The sequence below is a fragment of the Macadamia integrifolia genome, unplaced genomic scaffold (assembly GCF_013358625.1).
Source record: "Macadamia integrifolia cultivar HAES 741 unplaced genomic scaffold, SCU_Mint_v3 scaffold_113A, whole genome shotgun sequence".
In the NCBI taxonomy this organism is placed as follows: Eukaryota; Viridiplantae; Streptophyta; class Magnoliopsida; order Proteales; family Proteaceae; genus Macadamia; species Macadamia integrifolia.
This window is the reverse complement of record NW_024870617.1, coordinates 124702-149340: the sequence shown is the minus strand read 5'-3', so window position 1 is coordinate 149340 and position 24639 is coordinate 124702. Positions and strand designations below refer to the sequence as shown.

Here is a 24639-nt window from a genome sequence, read left to right as displayed (position 1 = left end):
GACTTAGCTGATTCTAATTAAACCCAATTCTATGCATATTGAGTCCTCATGAGTTAGACTGAGTCAAAGCGAGTACTATACCCGGTCTCAAGTTCTAAAACCTTAAATATACATCCCCCCCTTCTAGGCTTTCACACTCGTAATAAGCACATTAAGTTAGCACTTTTTTTCGGAGAAGGGGTGGAGGAGTTTCTCCATATAACCTACCTTAAAAGGAATTTCTTGGCTATTCACTTTTTTATCGCATGTCAAGGGACGATATCGAAATGCTAACCATTAGATATGGAGAATAATTTGGCTCGGTTGCTTGTTAAATTTTATAATCAAAAGCCATCATATGTAGTTACGTGTCAAATTTTATAATCAAAAGCCATCATTTACTGCAGCATCTTTTTCTTAAATCTTGATAAAAAAGAAAATAATATTACTCTTCCACATATATCAATCCACTCTCTTCAAAATTCTAAACTTTTAATATATTATATTTTGTTACTTAGTAAATTCTCTCAATATGATCAAAGGATCTTCAAGTTTACTTGCCCACAAAATTTGAAGTCTATACCAAAAACACTTTGTTTTGCCCCTTCTTTTTCCTCAAAGAATGTTGGAACTAGATGTATGAAAACAAACTTTTGATCACCTCAACTAAAAATTAGATTAATTACATCACATAGCAATTACAGGAGTTGGCTTTGAAATTTCTAGCCAGTTTCCTTTGATGGTTCGGTAACAAGTGTTTAGATTTTTCTCTGCCAAGGGTGTTAATTAATTCGATTTGGTTCAAGATATAAAATATAAAATCAAAATTGAACTGAATTTAGTATAGAAATACAATTTAGAAATCAAAATCAAACCCACTCGGTTCAATTTAATTTCACTTTTTTATTCAGTTTCACATTAATTTTAGGTCCTATTTTAGGATTTGTGTCAACTTTTTTATTTTTTATTTGCTAACAACAAGTATCCAGGCCTTCGATCTGACTAGTCCCGCTGGCCCGTATCAACCCCACAACTGCATGGACTGGGTTAATACTGCGGTTGAATGAGAACCATTCAACTTTCACTGAAAGTAGTAAAGAGAACTAAACACCCCGTGTAAATGACGCAAGGCGTGCCTAATGGGAGGATTTGTGTCAACTTTTTATATTTTCACCGACAAATAAACCTTATTAGCTAGAGTCACAATCCACTGAATTTTTTTCAAATATAGAATTTATCATTCATATTTTTCTAAAATAGTAAAAAATGTAATTAATTCTAACCGGTTTCTTATTTTGTTAATTCAGCTCAGTTCAACGATTTTAGTCATGAAATGAACCGAACAAGAAAAGATTTCAGCTTTGAAATCAAATCAAACCAATTTACTTTGATTCGGTTTTAAGGGGGATTCTATTTTGGTAATCAATTCTAAATGGGCACCATTACTTTTTGTAGCCTTTGGACAAACCAGATTGCTTAGTTTCTTTCCTGACCGTTGAGAAGTCAGAATCTAAGTGCGTGAGTGAGTGAGTGTGTGAGAGAATATTTCAAGATGCCGGCAGCTGCGTTGCACAGTGGCCAACAGCGAAACAATTCTAATTAATAGAGATGCGATCGTTCTATACTTCCACGGTTTAGAATTAGAATAGAGCATCTTATGGAGGTTTGCTGTCCCATATTTGACTATGTGGTTCGTGGAGATGACAAATCTGATACAGCAATGGATACGGTTGCCAAATTTAGGTGTTTAGTGCTGTCTTGAAAGAATGGTTGTGCATCTGGGATGTGGGCTTTCTTGTTATGACTATCATCATGTTTGGAGGGAGCTTAATGAACCTACTGATAACACTGCATCTTTGCCTTCTAAACAATTTATTTACCAACAAATGAAATTTCTATTCAGAGAAAATATCACTCCCCTCCCTTAAACTAGGGGTGTCAACCGGTCGGGCCAGTCCGGTTTCGGTCGGGCTTAATCGGACTTGAAGACTTTTAAAGGTTGCACCTGTCCGCCCATTTAACTAATTGGGCTTAGTTAGTGAGGGCATGGTACACTTTATATTCGGTCGGTCAGTCTCGGGCTATAATCGGGCTATTAAAATCAAGTCTTAATCGGGTTTTAATCGGGCCTTAACCGGGCCACGGACATGTTTAATGTTGAACGGGCGTAACCGATTTTTAAACGGACCTTCTTTAATATTATTGAGCAACGACGCCGTGACGGACGATGGGGTTTGGTTTCCTATTTTTCATTGTCTAAATCTGATTGTGGCTATTCTTTTATTTGTTTTAAACTTGTTGGACATTTCATAATCCATGCTATGTACAGTAACATGTTTAATTTTGCAAAATAAAATTTTAAGGAAAGAGATTATTGGATGAAAATGCAATGAGAATGCTCTCATGTGGGATTGCCCATAGCTACAAATGGATCTCAATAAATGTATTTATTGATCCAAGGAACCTACTCTCTTCCAAGTCACATATTTAAAAACATCACAAAAAATCCAAAGCATTGATCCAGCATGCTCTTAAAGCTCTTTCTTAATGATTATTTAATTAAGAGCGGTTTGGGTATTTATAGGTGAACTTAGTGAAGCATTTTAGGCAGGAAATCAGGCTCTAACGGACGTAACGTATTCTGGGACCACCGGTCGACCGCCATCGATAGCCGGTCGATCGCCAAGAGTCGTTGAGGCAAAATATAGCCGTTGGGGCACTCCAGGCAGTCATCGGTCGACCGGGACTTTCTACCACTTGACCGGCTATGGTCTCAGACAGTTCTGATCAACCAGGGCTTCCAGCCGGTCGACCGCCAACATGACATACTCTCAGTCGGGTAAAATAGGTACTTACAACCGGGTCGGGCCAGGCCGGTGCAAAATAGACCGGTCTCGATTGGGTATTAATTGGTCGATCTCGGTTGAGTGCCCGACTGTCCAAGTATCAAGACTGAGACCGACCATTTATAAACGGGTCGGGCTCAAGCCCGACACGTTTAATAAACGAGCCGGGCCGGGCTATAAACAGTCGGTTCTGATTGGTTTCGTCGGGTCGGACCACGAATTGACACCCCTACCTTAAACTATGGTGAAATATCAAGATCTCCCTACGATTTTTCAAAAATATCACTCACCTCCCCTCAAACACAAAGATTCTACCTAACGTCTTCAGCCTTTTGAATTCAATAATGCTGAAACTACCCCTTATACCCTCCATGAAGTATAACCCCCTTTCCTTTCCTCTTACTCGATCAAAATAGATTTTCATTTGTTTCTCGGCATCTCCTTCGATTGGTTGAAACCCTAGTCATCGAATGGGATTGCGATTGTTTTGCTCTAGTCAGATTCAGGGTGAGGGAGAGGGTAAGGGGAGAGGGGTTTTTGTTTCTTTTGTCTTTTTTCTTTCTCCTTCTTCTCCTCTCATGATTTTGGATCAAAATAAACAGTAGAAGGAGAAGATGAAAAATTCTGCATTTTGGCTTAATTTGGGGATGGCAGAATGGGTTTCTGCAAACCTAATAATAAAAACGAAAAGAGAGTTTTGTTGGGAACTTGCAGAGTTGCAGTCACGTGAAGTCAATTTAGGAAAAGCACGGTGAGGAGTAAAGATGGGTTTTCTCATTAGTAACAATAAAATTGGAACTCGTGAATTCATAGTCAATGAGATGCACTCCAGAAATTCAAATTCATACAGGTTTAAAGACTTTGTACAAGTTTAGAACAGAGCATTCATAGAGATTTCACACCATAGCATTTCAAGCACAAATTGTGATCCAGACAACCAGTGTATGTCACCCCAACCATCATAGTGCCTCCAACAGACGCGTACATTCGCAATCCACTAATAGAGCCAGTCAGTTCTGCCACTTCAGCTCCTCCTTCAGCACATGCTCCCAATCAGAGGATGGGCTATCAAACCCATCACCTATGGACTGATTCCCATCCCGGTTTGGTATAAGAGCATTGACTGGTTCTTCAGAAATACAAACCCCAAACTCTTTCAACGGGTCTTGTTGCCAAGGAAAATCCGAATCCAATTCAATTTTCTCTTCGGTGCAACTTGTACCATGATGCTGCATGTCCGGCCTAATTGTCACTTCCAAATGTCCATCTTCTGATCTGTCTATTAAAAAAGGCGAAGGGTTTATCCTCTCTGAAGAAACCCCATCAACAACATTTATTGGTTGGATCTCCGTCCTAATATTTTGAGTTCCATTCAGACACGGGCTAGATATTGTATCTTCCCTTCCTGCATAAGCTCCAATGCCAGTGGACTCCGCCGGATGCCCTTCATTCATGGAACTACACTTTTCAACACGACATTTTAGAATACGAAATCTGGACATAACAGAAGCCTCACTGTCCTCAGCTTGACAGGGAACAGGAGCCTCAACATTCTTAGCCTGACTGGCGATTCCGGTTGGAATTGACTCCAGGGTAGTGGTGTCTGGAAGTGTGTTCTCCTCCATCCCTTGTGTCAACATATCATCAATGATCAGATCACGAGAAACGCAAGTGCTCAACTGTCCCACTGTGTCAATTGGCTTTCCTGCCGCACCTGAATATATAGAACAAATAAATAAGTGATACCGGGCAACCTCCACATAGAGAGCACAGGAAGTCAAGGTAACGGTCCACAGCTCACCTTTCTCTTGGTATCTCTCGCAGTTCTCCATCTCTATTTTCATGCGAGCATAGCGTTCTTCATATTTCACAGAACACAATGCAGCTTCTGCCTCAAGCCATAAGTTCTTAAATAATATAGTTTGCTGGAGTTCATTGTCAAATTTCTCCTCCATAATTTTCTTCATAACCTGCAGATTATGATGAGGAAATGGGCCTTTTTCTTCACAACAAAAAGAACTTAAGCTTAGCATGAAATTTGTGTGTGTAATTAGGAATCAGATGATACCTGGCTCATGTCATTATCTATCTTGATTCCTGTCTCACCATCAATAGAAACAAAATCCTGCAATTTATTATCTTGCTGACCAGAATCAGTACAATGCATTTTTCCATCGAGGTCATTTTGACTCGGTACATCAACAGCCTCTACACTGTTGACCTGGGACCTGCATGTCCAAGTGACCTGCAGAAAATATTGTTCAGTTTATATTAAATATAAGAATGAGACAATCTCCCAGCACAAACTCACAGCCTTCCCCTCCAACCCCACAAAGGGAAAATCAAAAAAATAAATAAAAGAAAGAGAACCACAACCACAAAATCCACCACTAGAATACCCCAGACCAATTTGATGGTCTGTTGCATGTTCCCAATCTTCCCATCACTACCAAGAATGTAATATAAAGATTACTAAACTGAACCTATAAATTCATACTAACAATACCATGACTGAGCACAAGCAACCCCTTCAAAGCACTTCCAACACTTCAATAATTTGGAATTTTAGAGATGGACAGGTTAGTTGAAGGAAGCGTAGCTAATATTTCCGAAAATATAGAAAATTTCCCAATAAGAAGTTCTGTTACTGCTCTGACCCAGATTGAAGCAATTTTTACATCAGTCAAGCAGGGAAAATTAACCAAGATAGAAGAATTAAGGATTGTATTCTGTTGGTCGATCAGAGTTTTCAGGTTTTGGTAAGCAGCTTGATGATAGAGAAATTTGCAAATATCAATTGGCACAAACCAACTTTACCATTAAACAGTCAATAATATCCTGGCCAGCGGTGTCAAATGACTATTTGGAGAATACTTTAACTGCACTGACTCGGCATGATCTTCACTGTTCGTTTGCTGAAAAAGAAATTTTCCAAGGAAAGATATCTGTTGTCTCTGTTGGCTTGCATGAACCTCGAACCATAGGTTAAAAATTTGTTTGGTTTTTGAGTTTCTGGTCTAGTAAATACCATGCTTTCTCAAGATATCAACCATCAACAAACAGCTTTACCCTTCCGAATGTATCAATAAACTTTCTACAATCCCTTTTTCTTTCTGGAAAAAACAAAAAGAAGATTTATTATAAATTTCTGCAGCACAACTAAGTAAGAACTAAGCACCATACCTTTTGAGGATCAGTTGGCTTTCTAAGGCAGCAAGTGCTTGACTCGGGAAATTGTATTTGGGGCAGTGATCTCATTAACCCACCCTTATTTGAGAGACAAGCATCAAGATTGTTGACTACACGACAAATAACCTCATGATCCTGTTCCTTCAATGCCTCTACATCATTGGAACAACTAGAAAGAAGCAATTCTGACAAGTTATCCATAGCATTAAGCAGCAGCTGAATATCAATCTTTGGTCTGGTGTCAGATGCTCCACCGAATTGTTTAGCAAGCCCAACAGGAACGCTGGCTAAAGAAAAAGGCAAACTTGAAGAATGTTCCACAGCATTGAATTGTACACAAGATGAGCCATCCTGTCCAAGATCCTTGATATCCATTCCAGAATCTGCAACTGTTGCCTCTGAGGTTAACAGTTCTGCAGATGTAATGTTATTGCCATAACTCATTTGTTTCATGTGAGAAGGTTTGAGTTCAGAACTTTTTGAATAGACTGATGGAACATGTCCTTTTCTTGGTTGAGTCAGTTCCTGGATGACATCGGAATATAATATCTCATTCTCAATGTTCACTTTGGAATGATAATGTGCTGCTTTAACAGAATCTTTTAATTCATCTTCCACAGAGAGAAAATTAACCGACGACATTCCCTTAGAAAAGGATGATGAACCATCTTCACCATTTTCATTTTCGTAAGGTCTTACGTTCACCCCTTTCTTCTGTGAGGAAACAGCAACAGCATCATCAGCATTGACAGAAAGAATATGAGGCCCTCCAAGATTGGAGCTATTACATCCTTCAAACTCCTCTACATGAAAATATGGCGACACCACTTCAGTGACGCCAAATGGAGATTGACAGGAAGCTGGAGCACCTTTCCAACAGGGGGAATCCACAATTGGGTTAAACTGATCAAATGTTTCAGAAGATCCCTCTTCAGAATCAGCTGTTCCAGCACCTCCAGATACTACATTGCAAGCATCAGAGTGCTTGAAATAATTAGCTTGGAGTTTAGGTTTTGCCTTTAACAGATCTACGGAATCAACAACAGGATGTTTGTGTTTAGAAAGGCTCGTCTATTTTATAATGGAAAAGAATTAACAATGTAGTAATCATTTCTATACACACATGCATCACCATAAGATTCTTTACCTTTTGAACTCATCTGGATCAAAGACTCCTTTATGTTGGAGGTGAAAAAGCCAGCAGATTCATCATTGTCAAATGCATCCCCAGGCTGGTGACTGAAATTCACATTTCTTGACGTCTCCATAGCTGAAAAACTTGTTTCTTTGGCCCTTGCTCCAAATAGTCGGATGAAGAAGAGCTTGTTATAGACGCATGTGAAACTGCAGGATCAGTTGTACATGAATCAAGTTGTGTGAAGCATCCCTCATATAAAGCAGTGTCAGGAAAAAGACTACTCCATGTTTTTGTGAATGAATCTGGAAATGGTGCTTGAGGGTAACGGGCTTCCTGGAGCATCAAAACAGGATCCGAGACTCCAGGTCTTGAAGAGTTGAAAGGAGATACTCTAGCAGTATCATCTGAAAGTGATGAACATGTATTTTCTAGCCATCTGGTACCTCTTGATCCACTTGGATTTTTTCTTGCAGAAATCTCAACACGTTCTGCTGTCAAGCCTTCAGGAGCAGGAGTCCCTGAAGTGAAATCATGAGTAACATATTTTTTAATTTATTATTTATTATTATTATTATTTTTTGCATTGTTGTCCAACCAAAAAATGGGTGTCCTCATACGCAGACAGGAAATTTCTTTCCACAACGCTACATTCAATTCCCACACTTCAGGAGAGGGGCACAAAGACAGCATCAATAATAGAAGAAACAAATATGGATACAATTGCAACTTTATAGAAAATATATATATATATATATATATATAAACTAAAAATTTAAAGTGCACAAGGTAAACTATACTGTCAGAGGTATCAAAAGTAGAAAGAAAATTTCAGCAATGTTGTCCAACTAAAAATGGGTGGCAATCTATAGAAACAAGAAATTAGCTTCCCTACTACTCTCTAGTATCTTCATTCAACTCTCACCCCAGGGTGTATTTTAACATGGATTCACAAACAAGAAAGAAGAAAGATGTTACACTTTCATCAACAAGCATGTATTAATCTTTGAGTAATACCATTCAACATAAACAATGGGAAAAAAAAGCAGAAAATTACACACAATTTACAGAAGAAAATATGACAATGTATTTAATTTGGATCAAGACCATTACTGCTGTCCCATCATAGTTGTGACCACTAGGGACTTCCAACAATTAAGAGCTCAGAACCACAGTACAATGTCAGAAATTTGGATCTGTTTATCAGACTCAAAAGTACCACCCAGGACAAAAATTTCAAATTTTACTCGTAACTTTAAACAAAATAAACAGTGGCTTATCTGAAAACATCTCCAATCAGGCAATCAAATCTGATGACATCAGGTCTGATATGTAATATACTATAATTTATTCATTGACATAATCTAAAAAATATGAGAGTGTCTACCAGTTAAAAGAGATCAAACCACAGAGAAAACTCGGAACAGAGAATTTAGTATCAAACTTGTGGAACAAATCAATGTTAAGGCAGGTTTCCCTTTCAAACTCAAACAGAAAACTGATTCTGCTCTGTTCGACCATATCTTTTTAAAGAATTAATAGCATTTAGAAAAGAAAAAAAGAATAAGCTGATCACCATTGACATATTTCATCCGGGGGGGGGGGTGTCCCATAGTTTAAAGTAGGGGTGAAACAGGGCCGGGTTTCTTGAAACCCTAACTCAACCATAGGTCCCAAAACTCAACCCAACCCTAACCCAACCCGTTGGGCCGGGTCGGGTCGGGTCGGGTTGACCCTAGCTGGTCTTCTTAGTGGAATTACATTCCGATAAGTAAGATTCAGTTCTGATTTCAATTCCTAAAATGAATTCCTCCATTAAACTATATTGAATGTGATATTTTATCATTCTTTCATAGAGACTTCATGTGACCCTTTTTTTAATCCCCTCCATCAAAAATCAATATATTAAGACATAATCCAATTATTCACTGTTGTTAGAATTTCATCTTGATCTACAATAATGCTGAATTTCCAATATATAAGGACCAAGAAACTCAAGCACTGCAAGCCCCCACCTCTCCTCATTCCTTATTTCATGGTTGTAGAGATGGGTTTTTTCTTTTGCTTTGTGCTCTCTCTTTTGGCTATATTGTTCTCTATCATATTCTCACACAAAAAACTCCCTTGGCTAGGAGAGACACATGCATTCTACAAAGCACAATAATAATTAGGGTTAGATTCAGGGCGGATTAGGGTCGGGCTAGGTTTTCTATGCCTCAACCCAGGCCCGGCCCAACCTCACATAGGGTTGGGTCTGGCCCTCAGAGTCGGGTTAGATAGGGTTCGGGCTCAGGGCGGGTTCGGATCATCAGGGCTAAACTTACACCCCTAGTTTTAAAGTATCTCTGATACGATAAGATACCCCTTCGATACGTATCTTAAATTTATCCGACCGATACCGATACTTTAATCCTCAATTTTTAGCATATCTTAACGTATCTCTGATATGATACGATACTCTCCGATACGTATCTTAATTTTAACCGACCGATACGGCAACCGATACCGATACTTAATCCTTAGGGGGGACACATAGGAGCTAGGAGTCTGAAGATCCTCAGACCTTGAGTAAGCAGCATCTTAGGTCAGCTAAATACTCCCAAATCAGAATAAAGACTAAATCTATGCATCATTAAAGAAGAGTTCATATTCCAACCCACCAGGCAGAATTGCAGGGCAATAGTAAAGGCCAATATAGGAGAAAATGAATAACAACCAATCGGATCAGCCTCAAAGTTGAATCGAGTTAGGGCTGGAATAGTGGAATAGTAGCCCAAAATCTCGTAGCAATCCAAGGATTGGATGCAAAGATATGGGTGGGTGACCTAAAATAGGAACACAACTTCCGAATTTAGCTATTGGCCAGTATCTTTACACCAACACAGCAGATCAACACCAAACTAATATTGATTCCTCACCTCAACATATGAAGCATAATATCCAAAAATCAAATTAATCTGTAGAAAAGCAAAGATCCGTAACCAGCAACTTGAGAGAAGAGAGATGAGGAAGAAGAAGAGAGACGGCAAGGGAGAGGAGCAGCCAATGTGTTAGCAGTCTCCCTCCATCGTATATTTATAATAAATAGATCCAAGTACAATCATCGGTGGAATAAAAAATACAATCCTAGTATAACTCTAATTTAGGAAATTAGAGATCTAATCTAACTATGAAGGTAAAAACCTAATCTAACTTGAATAGGTAATAAGGTAACCATGTCACAATAGGGACACTCCCCCTATCGTGAACACATTCCAACAAAATCTGATGGCCAATTAAGTCTCACTAAAGGATAAATATTATCTAACAAGATAACTTCCTAATGGTAAAGTTGCTCCATTGCGACTTATGGTCGTGAGTTTGATTCAGGAAACGGCCTCTTCATGAAGTGGGGATAAGGCTACGTACATTATGACCATCATAGACCCAAAAGTGGCAAGAGCCTCATGTGGATCCTCCCTTTTATAAATCCGTAACTAATAGCTAATGGGCCCCACTAATAATACTAACTACCATAGTTTTCCAAGCCCCACCTTTGCATCCAAGCGGATTGTCTGGGGTCTAGATGATTGTCGCCTTAGTGTAAGGCTCTGGTTTGGAACCCTTTTTTCTTTTAACTAAACGTTTCCTTTAAGATATTATTCATAAATAAGCAAATACCCCCTATTTGAATCCAAAATGATAAAAAATTAACTCCCAATCCAAGAACAAAGGATGGATTTTTGGTTGTAAGGGCGACTTTCAACTTTCAAACGTAGAGTTCTTCTCAATTCTGATATTTTCATAAATAATATCATGGTAAAATATTGCTAAAAACCAAAAGTGCGATAAAATTATCTTTTGTTTTGATGTCCATGGAATTATTTTCATTCAAATGATTTTAATAGCATCCACACACTTTAAAATAAGTTTGACCGAAACATAACTTTATCATTACAATTTTTTTTTTTTTTCGGTAAAATTTTCATTGTCATTACAACTCAGATTTAAGTAATAGTAAACTTGTTGGAAAATTGGTTTTGTGCTCTACCTAATACAAAAAGTCACATGTAAAAATTAAATCATTTGACCAGTCCAACTTATTAGGGAACAATAACATTTCTCTAAATTTTGATTCTTAATTACTTGATGTGACTTAATGTTGATTTTTGATGATTTTTTTGATGATTTTTTTTTTTATGACTTAATGTGGCTAAATGTTGATTTTTTATGATATAAGGTATATCTAGCATACTAAGTAATATTAGAAAGAGGGGAATAAAAAATAACACTTGGGCGCCTAGGCAATCGCCTCATCGCCAAAGTGCTCAGTCATCCTTCCACTGCCTTGAGTCGCCTTGTCACCTGACAACTATACTAACTACCTAATTAAAATACTAATTACAAGTATCCCCTTTGGACTAGGGGAGACTGCTAAGCACAACAGTATCTTGTGTAGCAGTCTCTCCCTCTTTACCGCACTGATAAATTAATCAAAAGATAAATATTATAATTACTATGACCCAGTAAAGAAACACCTTGGCAAACAAACCAGAAAATGAAAACATATTCTAATTAGAAAAGACGATATCTAATCTAACTAGGGAATAAGTAAACCAAAGGCAAGGGAAATAAATAACAAATAAACATGTAGCCATGATAGGGACACTCAATCTATAGTGGTAGACTTAAAAATACGTACCTCACGGTACATGTGCCCATTCTTTAACACTCCCCCTCAAATTGGTTGCATCAACTCGCCCATGGCCTTGATGAAGACCTTGTTCGTTGGGGGATCTTATTATTTATGTTATACTTGTGTGACTTCTTTTTTCATTGGTTCACTAGTAAAAACGAAAAGAAACCAAAACAAGGAGAAGAGAGGCTAAGGTCGAGAAGGGGAAACTGAAACCCTTTTCCGGTTCTACACTTCTGTGAGGAAAATCGACAGCAGCTCCTGTGATGGCCACAGTGCAACTAACGATAAGTTCACTCCTCTTCATCCTTCTTCTTTGTCTCATTCGAAGTTTTTGTTCTCACTCGGTCTCAGAGTCTAAGACGAAACCTAGACATTTTCAGAACTCACGGAACCAATTAACCGATTCCCCAGCCAACCACTAGAATCCAATATCCAAAAAGTATCTTGATTGGGATCCAAAGTCTACAGAAAGAAGAAGAATAAGACCTGAACTAATTAGCTAGACATACTTGCAGTAGCAGGGGGTAAGGTTGCGTACACACTTGCCCCTCCCAGACCTTGCAGTATCAGGAGCCTTGTGCAATGGGTTGCTCTACTTGCTGTAGACCAGATTCCCCCCCCTCTCTCTCTCTCTCTCTCTCTCTCTCTCTCTCACTCTAGTGGGGTCCACTTGAATTTTTTTTGTGCACATTTTTATGCGATTTAATTAGGTTTTTGCGTAATATGAATGTTACAAGTGTAAGGAGTTATTTTCAGTTTTAATTACATTCTGGGGGCATACTTGTAATTAATGGTTCAGATAAGGACATCATTGTAATTTTGCATGGAGGAAGTTTCTAGCCCCTTGTGGATAAGTATAAAGTTACTTGTTGGAAAATCAACTAGTAACTTGACACTATATAGATGAAATTTTGTAGTTTGAATGACTCAGAATTTTACCTTTCAGCATTGAGTTATCATTGTTCAGGGTGCCAAACTGTCAATTGGCTTGGTTCCGGGTTTTTGGTTTGGTTTCGGTTCGGTTCAAGGGAGTTATAGGGTGAACGAAAACCAAACCGAGAACCAAGTCAATTCTGGATTTGGATATGCAAGCCGAACTAATTCCGTTCGGCTGAACTTTGGTTCTAATTCGGTTCTGTAATACGATTGTGGTAACTTAATTGCCATATCAACATTAAAATCTTGGATGTTGCAACCCAAACTGTTGAACCATGAATATGAGAGAGAAAGAGAGATCATTACCACGAGAAAAACAAAGAAATGATAGTGAATCAGTGATACAGAGAGGCCACCATTAAGCCATAAATCAGAGAAAGTAAATGTTACCTTGGAAAATGTACAGCAAAATGTCACAAAACAATCACTCTCCCCCATTAAAACTCATTTATTAAAGTTTAAACCCATTATCCCCCAAGATCTGACGGCCCCAACTCATAGTGATCCTGTTTTATTTCTGCTTATGGAAGAGGGAGAGGAATGGAAAAGGAACTTACAATGTGGGCAGGCTGTCGCAGGAGACTCCTACTCGTCAAGTAGAAGAAAGAAGGTTAGGGTTCTACAGTTCAGAACCACTGCTCAGTGTTCAGTGTTCTCCCTCTCGTCTGAAATTACTATCTCACAGCTAGCCCTATTCTTTGGCTAGAAAATAAGAAGCACCACCAGTGTTTGAGAAGGTCCAGCAAAAGGGCGTCGAAGAGGCTAGAGGAACTGAGGAACTAAGGAAGATGAAAGATTAGGGATTTAGGGTTGAGAACTTGAAAGAGAAGAAGAGTTGGAATCGTCCAAGTTGAGTGTCGAGACTCGAAGCGGCGCAGCCTCACAAAACTCAAGGGATTTAATTACCAAGTAGGGGTTCTATTTTAAAGGGGGTAATTCGGTTCGGTTCGAATGGACTGTTCTTCAACTGAAACCGTAACCGTAACCAAACCGAAGTAAATACTCAAGCACTCAAACCGGATCTGAACCGAATTTTTTCAGTTCGGTTTGGTCCGGTTAATTCGGCTCAGTTTCGATTTTGGTTTCAAATTGACACCCCTAACTGTTGTGTGGACTCACTGACTTCTTGAAGGGCGTATCCCTAGGCAAGGTATCTCTCTTCTCCTTTATATTTTCTTCTATTTGCTCTTTCCAACTCTTTTACTATAAACCCTCAAAAGTAACTTTTCACCAAATCTACAACAAACACTGAAGCAAATACTGCCCTGCAACTCTCTATCAACTCACATCTTCACCAACCACTGAAACTAGTCCTATTTTCACCCTATATCTTAACTTTTCAATAACCAAAACAGCAAGCTTTCTTTCTCTTCTACCATCAAGCCCAAGGCTAATTGAGACTTACACCCACACCTTGAAGACAACATTCTCTTCAGAGCAAGCTAAAAAATAACTAAAATTTATCTTGTAGGCTGTGAAATCAAGATAAACCCAAGATCCCTACGCAAACAACCAAAAACAAGATATAAAGCAGAATTGAGATGAATACATCAAAATCAAGGATGGCATGCAGCTAGAACAGGATAAACCATAAACATAATAACCAAGGAAATTAGCAAATGGAAAATTATGTTTTGTTCAAGCTCCAGATTGCCAAAAATAAAAAGGCAGAAAAGAAGATATACGTTAACCACAAATCATGCAAGTGAAGATTATTTTCTCTAGGGGATCCATATTACAAAAACGAAATGGTTATACCTTCCTTTAGAAAACTTTTGTCAGTCATTGAATCGATGCCATGATTCCCGGAGCCAAACAAATTTCCATCAAGGCCCTTCCTTCGAGCCTGCTCCTCTTCAGCCAGACCATCACAAAAGCCACTCCAACAACCCGTATAGCCCACAGAAAAGTTTCGAGTGTAACCGGCCTGATAGGCCTCATCTAAAGGAGCAAAACTAGAGGCTGATATCATGCTACAACCAGAATCATTGAGGAAGACGGGGTTACTATCATTGTGACTTGCTGATGATGGGTACTGGGGATAATATGGCTTTGTTTCAACAAGAGTAGTCCTAATGCTCTCTGTCTGCTGCAGATCATAAGGGAAAGACCCGATGGAAGAAGTAGCTGTGTCAGGCTGTAAATGGGGACCAAACGAGCTGATAGACTGAGAACCAAAGTACCCGTAATTGCCCGCGCAGGACAGATTAGTGGCATGTGTAGAGTCTAATTCAGAAATTGAACTAGGACTGGAAAATGGATCGGTAACAGAAGTAGGAGGATGCAAATGGAGCCAATTTTCGAAAGAAGGCAGAAGGGAATATGAGTAAGGGTCCTCAGCAAAAGGTACGAGGTTGGGTTTAGGGAGGGATCGATCAACAGCGAAAGGTTGTGCTAAGGGCGACAAGCTTGAAGATAATGATGAACTCTCGTGACCAAAAGAACCAAAACCCATCATTTTTTCCTTATGTTCCACAAACGCAGTTCAAAGAGCCAACTGATCAAAACCATGATAAAAAAAAAAAAAATTAATACAAATTAAATGGTATCCATACGATTACTCTCAGAAATAAGAAACAGACTGGGCTCAGAGAACACAAAAACAACATGAAAAGGTAAATGTTGCAATAAAACGGCCGGACAAGACAAACAGCAAAAAACTTGGTTTGGGGGAGGGGGGAACAGAAGTATCAAAATTAGAAAGAAAAAGCACAGAGCTTACAGATATCGAAAGGATTTAAGAAAATTTATGTTATTTTTACTTATAGTTACCAGGGAAAAAAATGAACTTCCTTAAATACCCCCAACATCTCATCTCTGTTTCATGTTCTGTAATTTTTTCCCTTTTCTATATACAAATACGTGGGACCCACCACTACCTCCAAGTTCTTCTTGGGGCCGCACCAGCTTCCATTGGAACCGCGCAGCTACACTAGTCCACCCCACCTGCAACACATCCTCCCTCTCCCACTCTCACTCTCCCTTCCAAGCCAATGAGGTTCCGTGGGTGAAGGGCGACGGCAGATGAGCCTGGCTTTTGGCTGGCTTCCTTTTTCTTTTCTCTTTTTTGCTAACGACAGGTATACGGGCCTTTGGCCTGACTAGTCCCACAGTCTTTGGCTGGGTTCCTCATTATGCATGTTCAACAGCAAATGGTTATATCAAGCGAGATTAGTTCTTTGTTTTCCTCTTAATCTTCTGATGAGCTTATTAATTTCCTAGTACTTTGGATTGTTGCAAAGCCATCATCAAGGATTGAGTTACATCAGAAACGAAACCTAGGCAGAATGTTATGTACCGAGGAAGAGATGCCATATAGGCATGCGGCAAATTCTCTCTATTACGAGTTCCCTCTTGGATAGAGGTGTGTACGTGGTTGTTGGGCATGATGGGTAGTAATCTTGTTTCAACAACCACCACCATAAGCTTATCCTAACTTGATGGGGTCGGTTACATGGATCCGATATGATCTAAGATAACAGTAAGCATAACAATAAATATAAGCACTACAAAGAAGTAAAAGGAGGTAAAAGAAGAAGTCAAAGCAGCATTGATGCAGATTTATCACCAAAATGGGCTTGTTTTCTTAGGAATAAGTCTATGGTTGGGTTGTATGCATGTTGGGCCTTTGGTCCAAGAGTTTTTTAATGTAATAGGCCACTTTAATAGTTTAATGAGCCTAAACCATGGGTAATAGGTATGCATACGGGATTAGTTACTATGGTTTACATGTTTTGGTCTAGTAGTGGTTTGGTTCATTAGTTGAACCAGTCATGGGGTCAATAAGTGTTTAGAAGGTACTTTTACTTTTACTTTTTTACTTTTCTAGAAAGGGGGAGGGGAATCAACTCACTTTTGTAAGTAATGGTGGGGTGAAGACTTTCCCATACCAACTTTAAGAGGTGATGATTTTTCCACCTTTGGTAGTTGGGGGGGTGAAGATTTTTCCATTCCTACTTTAAGAGGTGAGGATTTTTCCACTTTTGGTAGTTGGTAGGTGAAGACTTTTCCAACTTTAGTAGTTAGAAGGTGAAGACTTTCCTACCCCAACTTTAATAAGTGAAGACTTTCTACTATTGTTAGTTAGAAGTTGGGTATGTAATGTTTTGTTGAGTTGATCCTATAAATAGGGATCAATTATAAGCATTCAAGGATAACTCAGAATTTGAAAACAAAGTTTGCTTATGCAACTCTCTTCTTGTGTTTGATCAAGAAATCCCTTGTGTTTGATCAAGGTAGGTTGGTGTTTGATCCAGTCGATCCACCTTGCGGTGTGAAGCCCGAGTGTTATTTTATTGTTTATTGTTCCATCATTTTCATCTTTCAACAATTTTTAGCAATATCTTATTCTCCATATCTAGAATTCTCTATTCTCTGAGAAAAGATCCTACCCTGGTACTGTTTTGAGCTTCCTCAATTTCAATATTACATCAATTGGTATGCATGGCAAAGAATGAGTCACAGTGGCCGCCGCCTCCACCTGATCCAATCGCAAAAGTCATTGAAATGTTTCAACAACTCTCTCCTGATCAAAAAGTTATTAGTGAGAGGTTACTGCGACTTGAGAACCAAAGTGTTACTCCAATACAAGGCAGCAATGTACCATTCGAGAGAGAGGACAGGTATCAACTACAATCTGCTGTGCATCGTCAACATAGGAGAAGTGCTGAAAGGGCACAACAAAGAACCCCTACAGCACCACCTACCTTCGAGGAGCATATAAGATCTTATTTCAATGGTGATCTTGAAGCACCTTGTCGACGTGCTGATGAATCACAGAAGGTCAAGCTTGAATTAAAGGAGTTCAGCGACAAGCATGGTTCCCAGGTATTTTTTGATTGGTTGGTTACTTTAGATAACTACTTTGACCGGTTTGAATTATCTAAGTCGCACAAGATGAGCCTAGTGCGTTCTAAGCTAGTTGGGTCAGCCCGCGAGTGGTGGAGAACCAAAGAAAGGGATCGAAAAGATCGTGGTAGATCTCCCATTACTTGCGAAGAAATGAAGTACGAGTTGGCGGGCATGTGCCTATCTAAACATGAACGAAGAATGTACTTCCCTCCACCCGAGTCCCCTTTAAAGTCTTCTTCAGATTTCCAAAAAACACCCACTGGTGACAAGAGCATGAAAGAATTAATAGACCACATGGCCGTTCTTGTGCAACAATATGCAAAGGAGCAACATGAGAAGACACCTCCCATCAACGAACCAAGGTCAGAAGTTCAGGTTAGTGTGGAAGAAATTCCAGCAATTTCTACTGTCAAAGAGGGGTTAGACAATGATGATCCCATCATTGAGACTCATGTGGAAGAAATCGACATTGAAGACATTGTTCTTGAAAAGTTGGAGCTTATCCCTCAAGTCTTTGCCAAGGATATTACCAATGTTGAGGACTCTATGAATTCAACATTCACAACCTATATTGATTCAGAGGATGATCATGTAGAGTTCATTATGCCACCATGGTTCTTTGAAGACAGAATTCCACTCATTGAAGACTTTATCCCCAACGTTCCTACATCACTTGAGTTTTGTTTAGGAATGATTAAAGTTGCTACTCACATGTGGTTTCCCCATCATCACTACAAAATTCGAGGGCTAATTTTTTCAAGCTGGGGAGAGTTGATGCAGATTTATCACCAAAATGGGCTTGTTTTCTTAGGAATAAGTCTATAGTTGGGTTGTATGCATGTTGGGCCTTTGGTCCAAGGGTTTTTTAATGTAATAGGCCACTTTAATAGTTTAATGAGCTTAAACCATGGATAATAGGTATGCATACGGGATTAGTTACTATGGTTTACATGTTTTGGTATAGTAGTGGTTTGCTTCATTAGTTGAACCAGTCATGGGGTCAATAAGTGTTTAGAAGGTACTTTTACTTTTACTTTTTACTTTTCTAGAAAGGGGGAGGGGAATCAACTCACTTTTGTAAGTAATGGTGGGGTGAAGACTTTCCCATACCAACTTTAAGAGGTGATGATTTTTCCACCTTTGGTAGTTGGTAGGTGAAGACTTTTCCACCATTGGTAGTTGAGGGGGTGAAGGTTTTTCCATTCCCACTTTAAGAGGTGAGGATTTTTCCACTTTTGGTAGTTGGTAGGTGAAGACTTTTCCAACTTTAGTAGTTGGAAGGTGAAGACTTTCCTACCCCAACTTTAATAAGTGAAGACTTTCTACTATTGTTAGTTGGAAGTTGGGTATGTAATGTTTTGTTGAGTTGGTCCTATAAATAGGGATCAATTGTAAGCATTCAAGGACAACTCAGAATTTGAAAACAAAGTTTGCTTATGCAACTCTCTTCTTGTGTTTGATCAAGAAATCCCTTGTGTTTGATCAAGGTAGGTTAGTGTTTGATCCAGTCGATCCACCTTGCGGTGTGAAGCCCGGGTGTTATTTTATTGTTTATTGTTCCATCCTTTTCATCTTTCAACAATTTTTAGCAATATCTTATTCTCCATATCTAGAATTCCCTATTCTCTGAGAATAGATCCTACCCTGGTACTGTTTTGAGCTTCCTCAATTTCAGTATTACATCAAGCATCATCGGAACATCCCTTACAAGGGGTCGGCTACACGGGTCTTTGTCCTCCACTTAACTCTACCCGCGGTCATACCAGAATTGAGCCCTGCTAGCTGCATATCTTTTCCTACCACTTCGTCAATAGTCATTAGGCCTGCCTCTCCTTCTATCTCCATGTAATTGAAACTAGTTGCTCTTCCTTACTGGGGCCTCCATGGATCTCCGTTGAACATGGCCATACCACCTTAGTAGCTCTCATGGAGCTTGTCTTGGATTGGTGCAACCCCTAACTCATTTCTAATACAATCATTCCTTTTCCTGTCTCTCCTAGTTTTGCCGCACATCCCTCTCAACATCATCATCTCTGCTACACCCAATTTATTCAAATTACTCTTCTTAACTGCCCAACATTCCGCCCCATACATCAAAGCTGGTCATATTATTGTCCGGTAGAATTTTCCCTTGAGTTTAAAAGGCATGCTAATGTAGATCCCTATTATAGGCAGGGCGGCTATCGCAGGAGGAAGCCGAGCCCAAAGGGACCACAATCGGCCTCTTAATTGAGGCCTAATTGGGGTTAATAAAGAATGGGCCCATTGGGCCCATCGAATTGGGCTTTTTACTTAAGTACCATTTTTAATGTCTTTATGTTATTTTGGGCTATTGATTGTAAGTCCTATTAAGGCCTAGCAGCCCTAGTTCTAGTCTTAGTCTATTTGTAGCCCTGGTTGCAATAGGAGTGGTTAGTCCTAGTTGGAAACTAACTCCTATTAGCTCCTAGACCTATTATGGTTGTAATTCTGCCCTCTTTAAATAGAGGAGCTTATGCACACTTATTTCTCAGATTTGAATAAACAGTATTCATAGCCAATAGCTATGGGTAAGAAGCCCGGGCCGAGATAACCACTCCCCTCCCACTTTCCCTTTGTTTCTCTTTTAATTTTTGCATCCAATCTTTAATTCTGTCCACTGTTTATTGCCAATAAAATACTAGAAGAAATCAGACCTGTACTGCTAAGATCGATCGTCAAGAAATCCCCATTCTTGCATCTAGTCGATCTCCCTTATTGCACACATCCGTGGTCTGATCTGAAGGAGTTTTTGAGAATCTGTTCTATCCTCCCAGAGGACCACTCGATCCCTGTTGGAAGACCATCTGAAGCTGCTCACTGCTGGATCCTGCGATTCTTGATTTTTCTCTCTACTAGAACTAAAATCAAGAACTGAAGCATCTGACAAACCAGCCGTCAGAATCTGCCCATAGTTGGAGCCTTGGAGGTTTTGCTCCTCTCATTGGGACCTACACTCGACCAGAAGTAGAGCTCCATCTGAGCTCTACCTAGCCAGCAGCAAGTCCCTCTCTTGGACCCTACGCAAGTCATTTTCTCTCTCCTATTGTCTTAGCTCTTTTTCTGGGTTTGGAGTATTATATTACTTGCATATTGTGGGGATAATTCTGTGTTGTTCCCTTTTATTATTTCTCTTAGTGTTTGGGGTTATAATTTGTGGGGGTTAGTTTCTTGTAATTTACTCCTACATTACATGCATTTGTCACGTAACACTCCCGATGCACTTCTCCACTTTATTCATCCTCCTTTAATTCTATGGGAGACATCATCCTCTATATGATGCGGATCTGGGTTCCAAAGACTAAAATCGGATCGCTTAGGACCCACAATAGAGTATTAACTCAAATAATCAAGAGTGATGGCAGTTCTGTAAATAAACTGAAGTATCTAATAAATGATGGCAATTTTGTAATTATAATAGCAAACAACAAAGTTTGATATAAGACAATAGAGCTGGATCTAATCAGGAAATTATTCTCAAAGTGAGGGGCAATTCTGTAAGGAGATGTAAAAGAGGCCAAATGAGAAACTAAACATTAGTAGGGGCAAGTATGTAATTTCAGCAAGTGGTTTGTTTGCAAATAAGAAGATTGTTCATCTTCAACCTTAGGTCACGATAGAACCCAAAACCAACGGCAAGAGGGGAAAGCTTGCGGTGGTGAGAGCTCCTCCTAGGGTCATTGTTTCAGCCCAAGATTTTTGACGAAGCTTGGACACCTTCTGGCCTCGTGATTCCGACAGGAAAAATACTCCAAAAAAGCAAGCAAACATGAGTTGCAGTCCCTGCAACTCAGATCTGGCGATAGGAGAAGAGTCAACAATGTTGCAGAACTCGAACTTGCAGCAGGAGCAGTAATAGGGCTTAAGGTTCTAGGGTTCAAGTCACCTTGGGAAGAGCTTCCTTTGCTCCAGATCTTAAGCCAAAAGGAGTGCTTCTGAGAGAGATCGATCAAGTCTTCTGCAACCCAATGAAGTAACCGCAGCAGGGAAAAGAAAAAATAGAGTATACCATGGAAGGGGAAGGGGAAAGAAGAGAGAAGAGAAAGATCAGAGACAGAGAGAGAATATTAGAAAGCGGAAAGAAGAGAATCACCCACAGCAGCCATGGTTTCCAACCAAAAAATCTATTCAATCAATTTTCTTCTTCAAAATTCTGTCACTAATGGACTACACAATCGTATATAAAGACTCAAAAAGAATCTACCTTCCTAATTTGAAATAGAATTAAACTTGCATCTAAATCTAAAAAGAAATAAAAATCTAACTCAAATAAGAATACTACCAAACTAAGTCCCAGCTCTAAAAAGGAAAGGAATCAATTCAAAAGCTATTTTAAGCCCAATGCCCCAACTGCATCACTAAATCACCCTCTTTGCTAATGATTGACCCCAGGTATTTAAAACCGTCACTTTGTGATAGTTCTCGATCCTCAAGTTTCGCCCCTTCATCACCTCTCAGAGTCTGACTAAATGAAGACAACATATACACTGTCTTTGTTTTGCTTATCCTAAAACCTTTGATTTTAAGCTTGATCTCCATAGCTTTAGTTTATTATTACTCCCTTCCACTATCTCATCTATCAAAATAATATCATCAACGAATAACATACACCATGGGACCTGGTCTTGGATGTGCCTGGTTAGATCATCCATGATGAGACCAAACAAATAAGGGATTAAAGCTGATCATTGTTGTAACCCAATTGTAATTGGGAACTTGTTACTTTGGCCTTCTGTTGTTTTGACACTCGTCACCACTTCTTCATGCATGTCCTTAATTACATCCAAATGAGATCTCTATGTACTCTGTCATAGGCTTTCTCTAGGTCAATAAAGACCACATGGAGGTCCTTTTTATGAGCTCTAAATACTTCCATAAGTCTTCTTAGAGGGTAAATAGCTTATGTTATGGATCGCCCTGGCATAAATCGAAATTGGTTCTCTGTTACTTTCTTCTCTTAGATGGGCTTCAATAACATTTTTCCACAGTTTCGTGGTGACTCATTAGTTGTATGCCTCTATTGTTATTACAGTTATGGATATCACCTCTGTTTTTATAAAATAGGAACCACAATGCTTCTCCTCCAATCATCCAACACTTTCTTGGTACTCAAAATCTTGTTAAACAGCTTGGTTAGCCATAATACTCGCAGTACTCTTAGGTTCTTCCATACTTCAATTGGGATCTCATCAGGGCCTGGTATTTTACCTACTTTCATATTTCGTAGGGCTTCTTTAAATTCAGTAATATCAACATGTTGTAGTTGTCCATAAGGAGTGTCGGTTTGATGTCCATCCCATTCTACTTTCTGGTCCATCCTATCAGTCAAGGTATCTTTAGTTAGTAGGTTGCAAAAATAATCACCCCATCTCTTCATAATGTCCTCACTCCGTACCATCGTCACTTTTAATGCATCTAACATGCTCAATATCTATGCTCATCCTTTCCCTTATTTTGGCTGTTCTTTATATCTCTTTTTCTCATTTTCTTGTATTAAGGTTTTCATAGAGGTTATCGTATTTCTTTGCCCATTCTTTCTACCACACTCTTTTTAGCTTCATTCCTGGTTGAGTAATATCTTACTTTATCCTCTACCTCGTTGGTCCTTTGCCAAGTCTTAAAAGTCTTTCTTAGATTTAATGGCAGCCTAGACCTCGTCATCTCACCACCAAGTCTCTTTAAGAGTTCAGCACACACCCTAGGATACCCCTAGAACTTCTTTAGCCACATTCTTAATACAGGTCGTCATCTCAGTCCACATCTCATTAACATCTCCGTCAAAATCCCACTTTCCCGGTGGCACCACTTTATTGGTAAAAGATTTTAGGAAGACTAAGTAATGATGGGTAGTTATCTTGTTATTAGTCTTAAGTAATTATGGGTTTTAATTATCATGGGTGTTTTACTGGATGTAGGAAGTTATTTTAATTAATACGGTAATGGGTATTGTCGTGGGTATGTGGTCATCATGGGAAAATAAGTTATGTAAGTATGCTGTAAATTAGTAGAAGACTAATAGAAAAGGGACTTTTGAACCAAACCAAATTCTGAGTTAAAGTAGGCTTCCTTATCCAAGCTAGGCGTCATGCTACGTTCGTAAAGCTACCCATTTCCCCACTCTCTCTTCTATTTTCTCTCCAATTTCATCTACTTTATCTTTAATTCCCTCCAATATTTTCTACCTACCTTTTCTTCTATATTTTATATTTTTTTCTTTTTTCTCCTTATTTTCTCTCATCTCCCTATGTTTGCACGTAACAAATGGTATCAGAGCCAGGGATGAGGGAAAGGGTTGAGAACTTGAAATCCGTTGAGCGCTCACTTCATTTGGGGCAACAGCAAATCATAGGGAAGCTTACCGACATCATGGAAAAGCTTACCCTGGTGGTTGAAAAACTATCAGCCAACCTTGCAATGGAAGAATCTTCAAGCGAAATGAGGAGACACAAAGAATAGGTAGCCACGACGGTGCATCCCGCACAACAAAAAACAAAAAAGAAGGAAAAAGATGCCGCAAAGCAAGTCATCCACCACCTTCTTCAAGCAGATACCATCCCCTACTAGGAGAGTGCCACATCATCTAATTTCTTCATTTGTGATTCTCCCTATTAAGATATGGGATCCAGATGGACAATTATTTTATTTTATTTTATTGTCCTTGAGGACAAGGACCAAGGTTATTAAGGCAGTGAGGCAACCGAGGCGTTTGAGGGTCTTTCGGAGCGCTTTGATAAAGGGCGGGGATAAGGCGTCGCCTTATTGAATAAAGCGTTTTAGTGTTTTTTTTATGTAACCATTCTATTTGGCTCTAAAGACATTAAAAATTATATAATACTACTCATATGCTAAATAAAGATTAAAGGTCCATACTTCATACCAATGCAAGGTATTCAAAAAAAAATAAAAATAAAAAAAGTGAATAAACTAAGTTCATCTTCATCAATCATCATCATAGCATATAATATAAATATATAATTACACAATCAATATTGATAACCAGCAACCAA

The 24639-nt window shown here is 39.1% G+C and overlaps 1 protein-coding gene across 7 annotated transcripts in view; it reads right to left on the bottom strand.

Moving 5' to 3' along the window:
- Positions 1 to 3577: 3577 nt before the first annotated feature.
- The window catches only part of LOC122070811, a 32614-nt gene continuing 11552 nt past the window's right edge, over positions 3578 to 24639 (bottom strand). For 2 of the 7 annotated variants that reach the window (XM_042635037.1, XM_042635038.1), the window contains 6 exons: positions 14522 to 15260; positions 7162 to 7670; positions 6009 to 7042; positions 4894 to 5070; positions 4627 to 4795; positions 3578 to 4539 (listed from right to left, as the gene is read on the bottom strand). In XM_042635037.1, the coding sequence (XP_042490971.1) occupies positions 3836 to 4539; positions 4627 to 4795; positions 4894 to 5070; positions 6009 to 7042; positions 7162 to 7282 (2205 nt within the window). In that variant the 5' untranslated portion in view covers positions 7283 to 7670; positions 14522 to 15260 and the 3' untranslated portion in view covers positions 3578 to 3835. The remainder of the gene's footprint in view (positions 4540 to 4626; positions 4796 to 4893; positions 5071 to 6008; positions 7043 to 7161; positions 7671 to 14521; positions 15261 to 24639) is intronic. The other 5 variants (XM_042635039.1, XM_042635043.1, XM_042635041.1 and 2 more) reach the window with 5 other exon arrangements.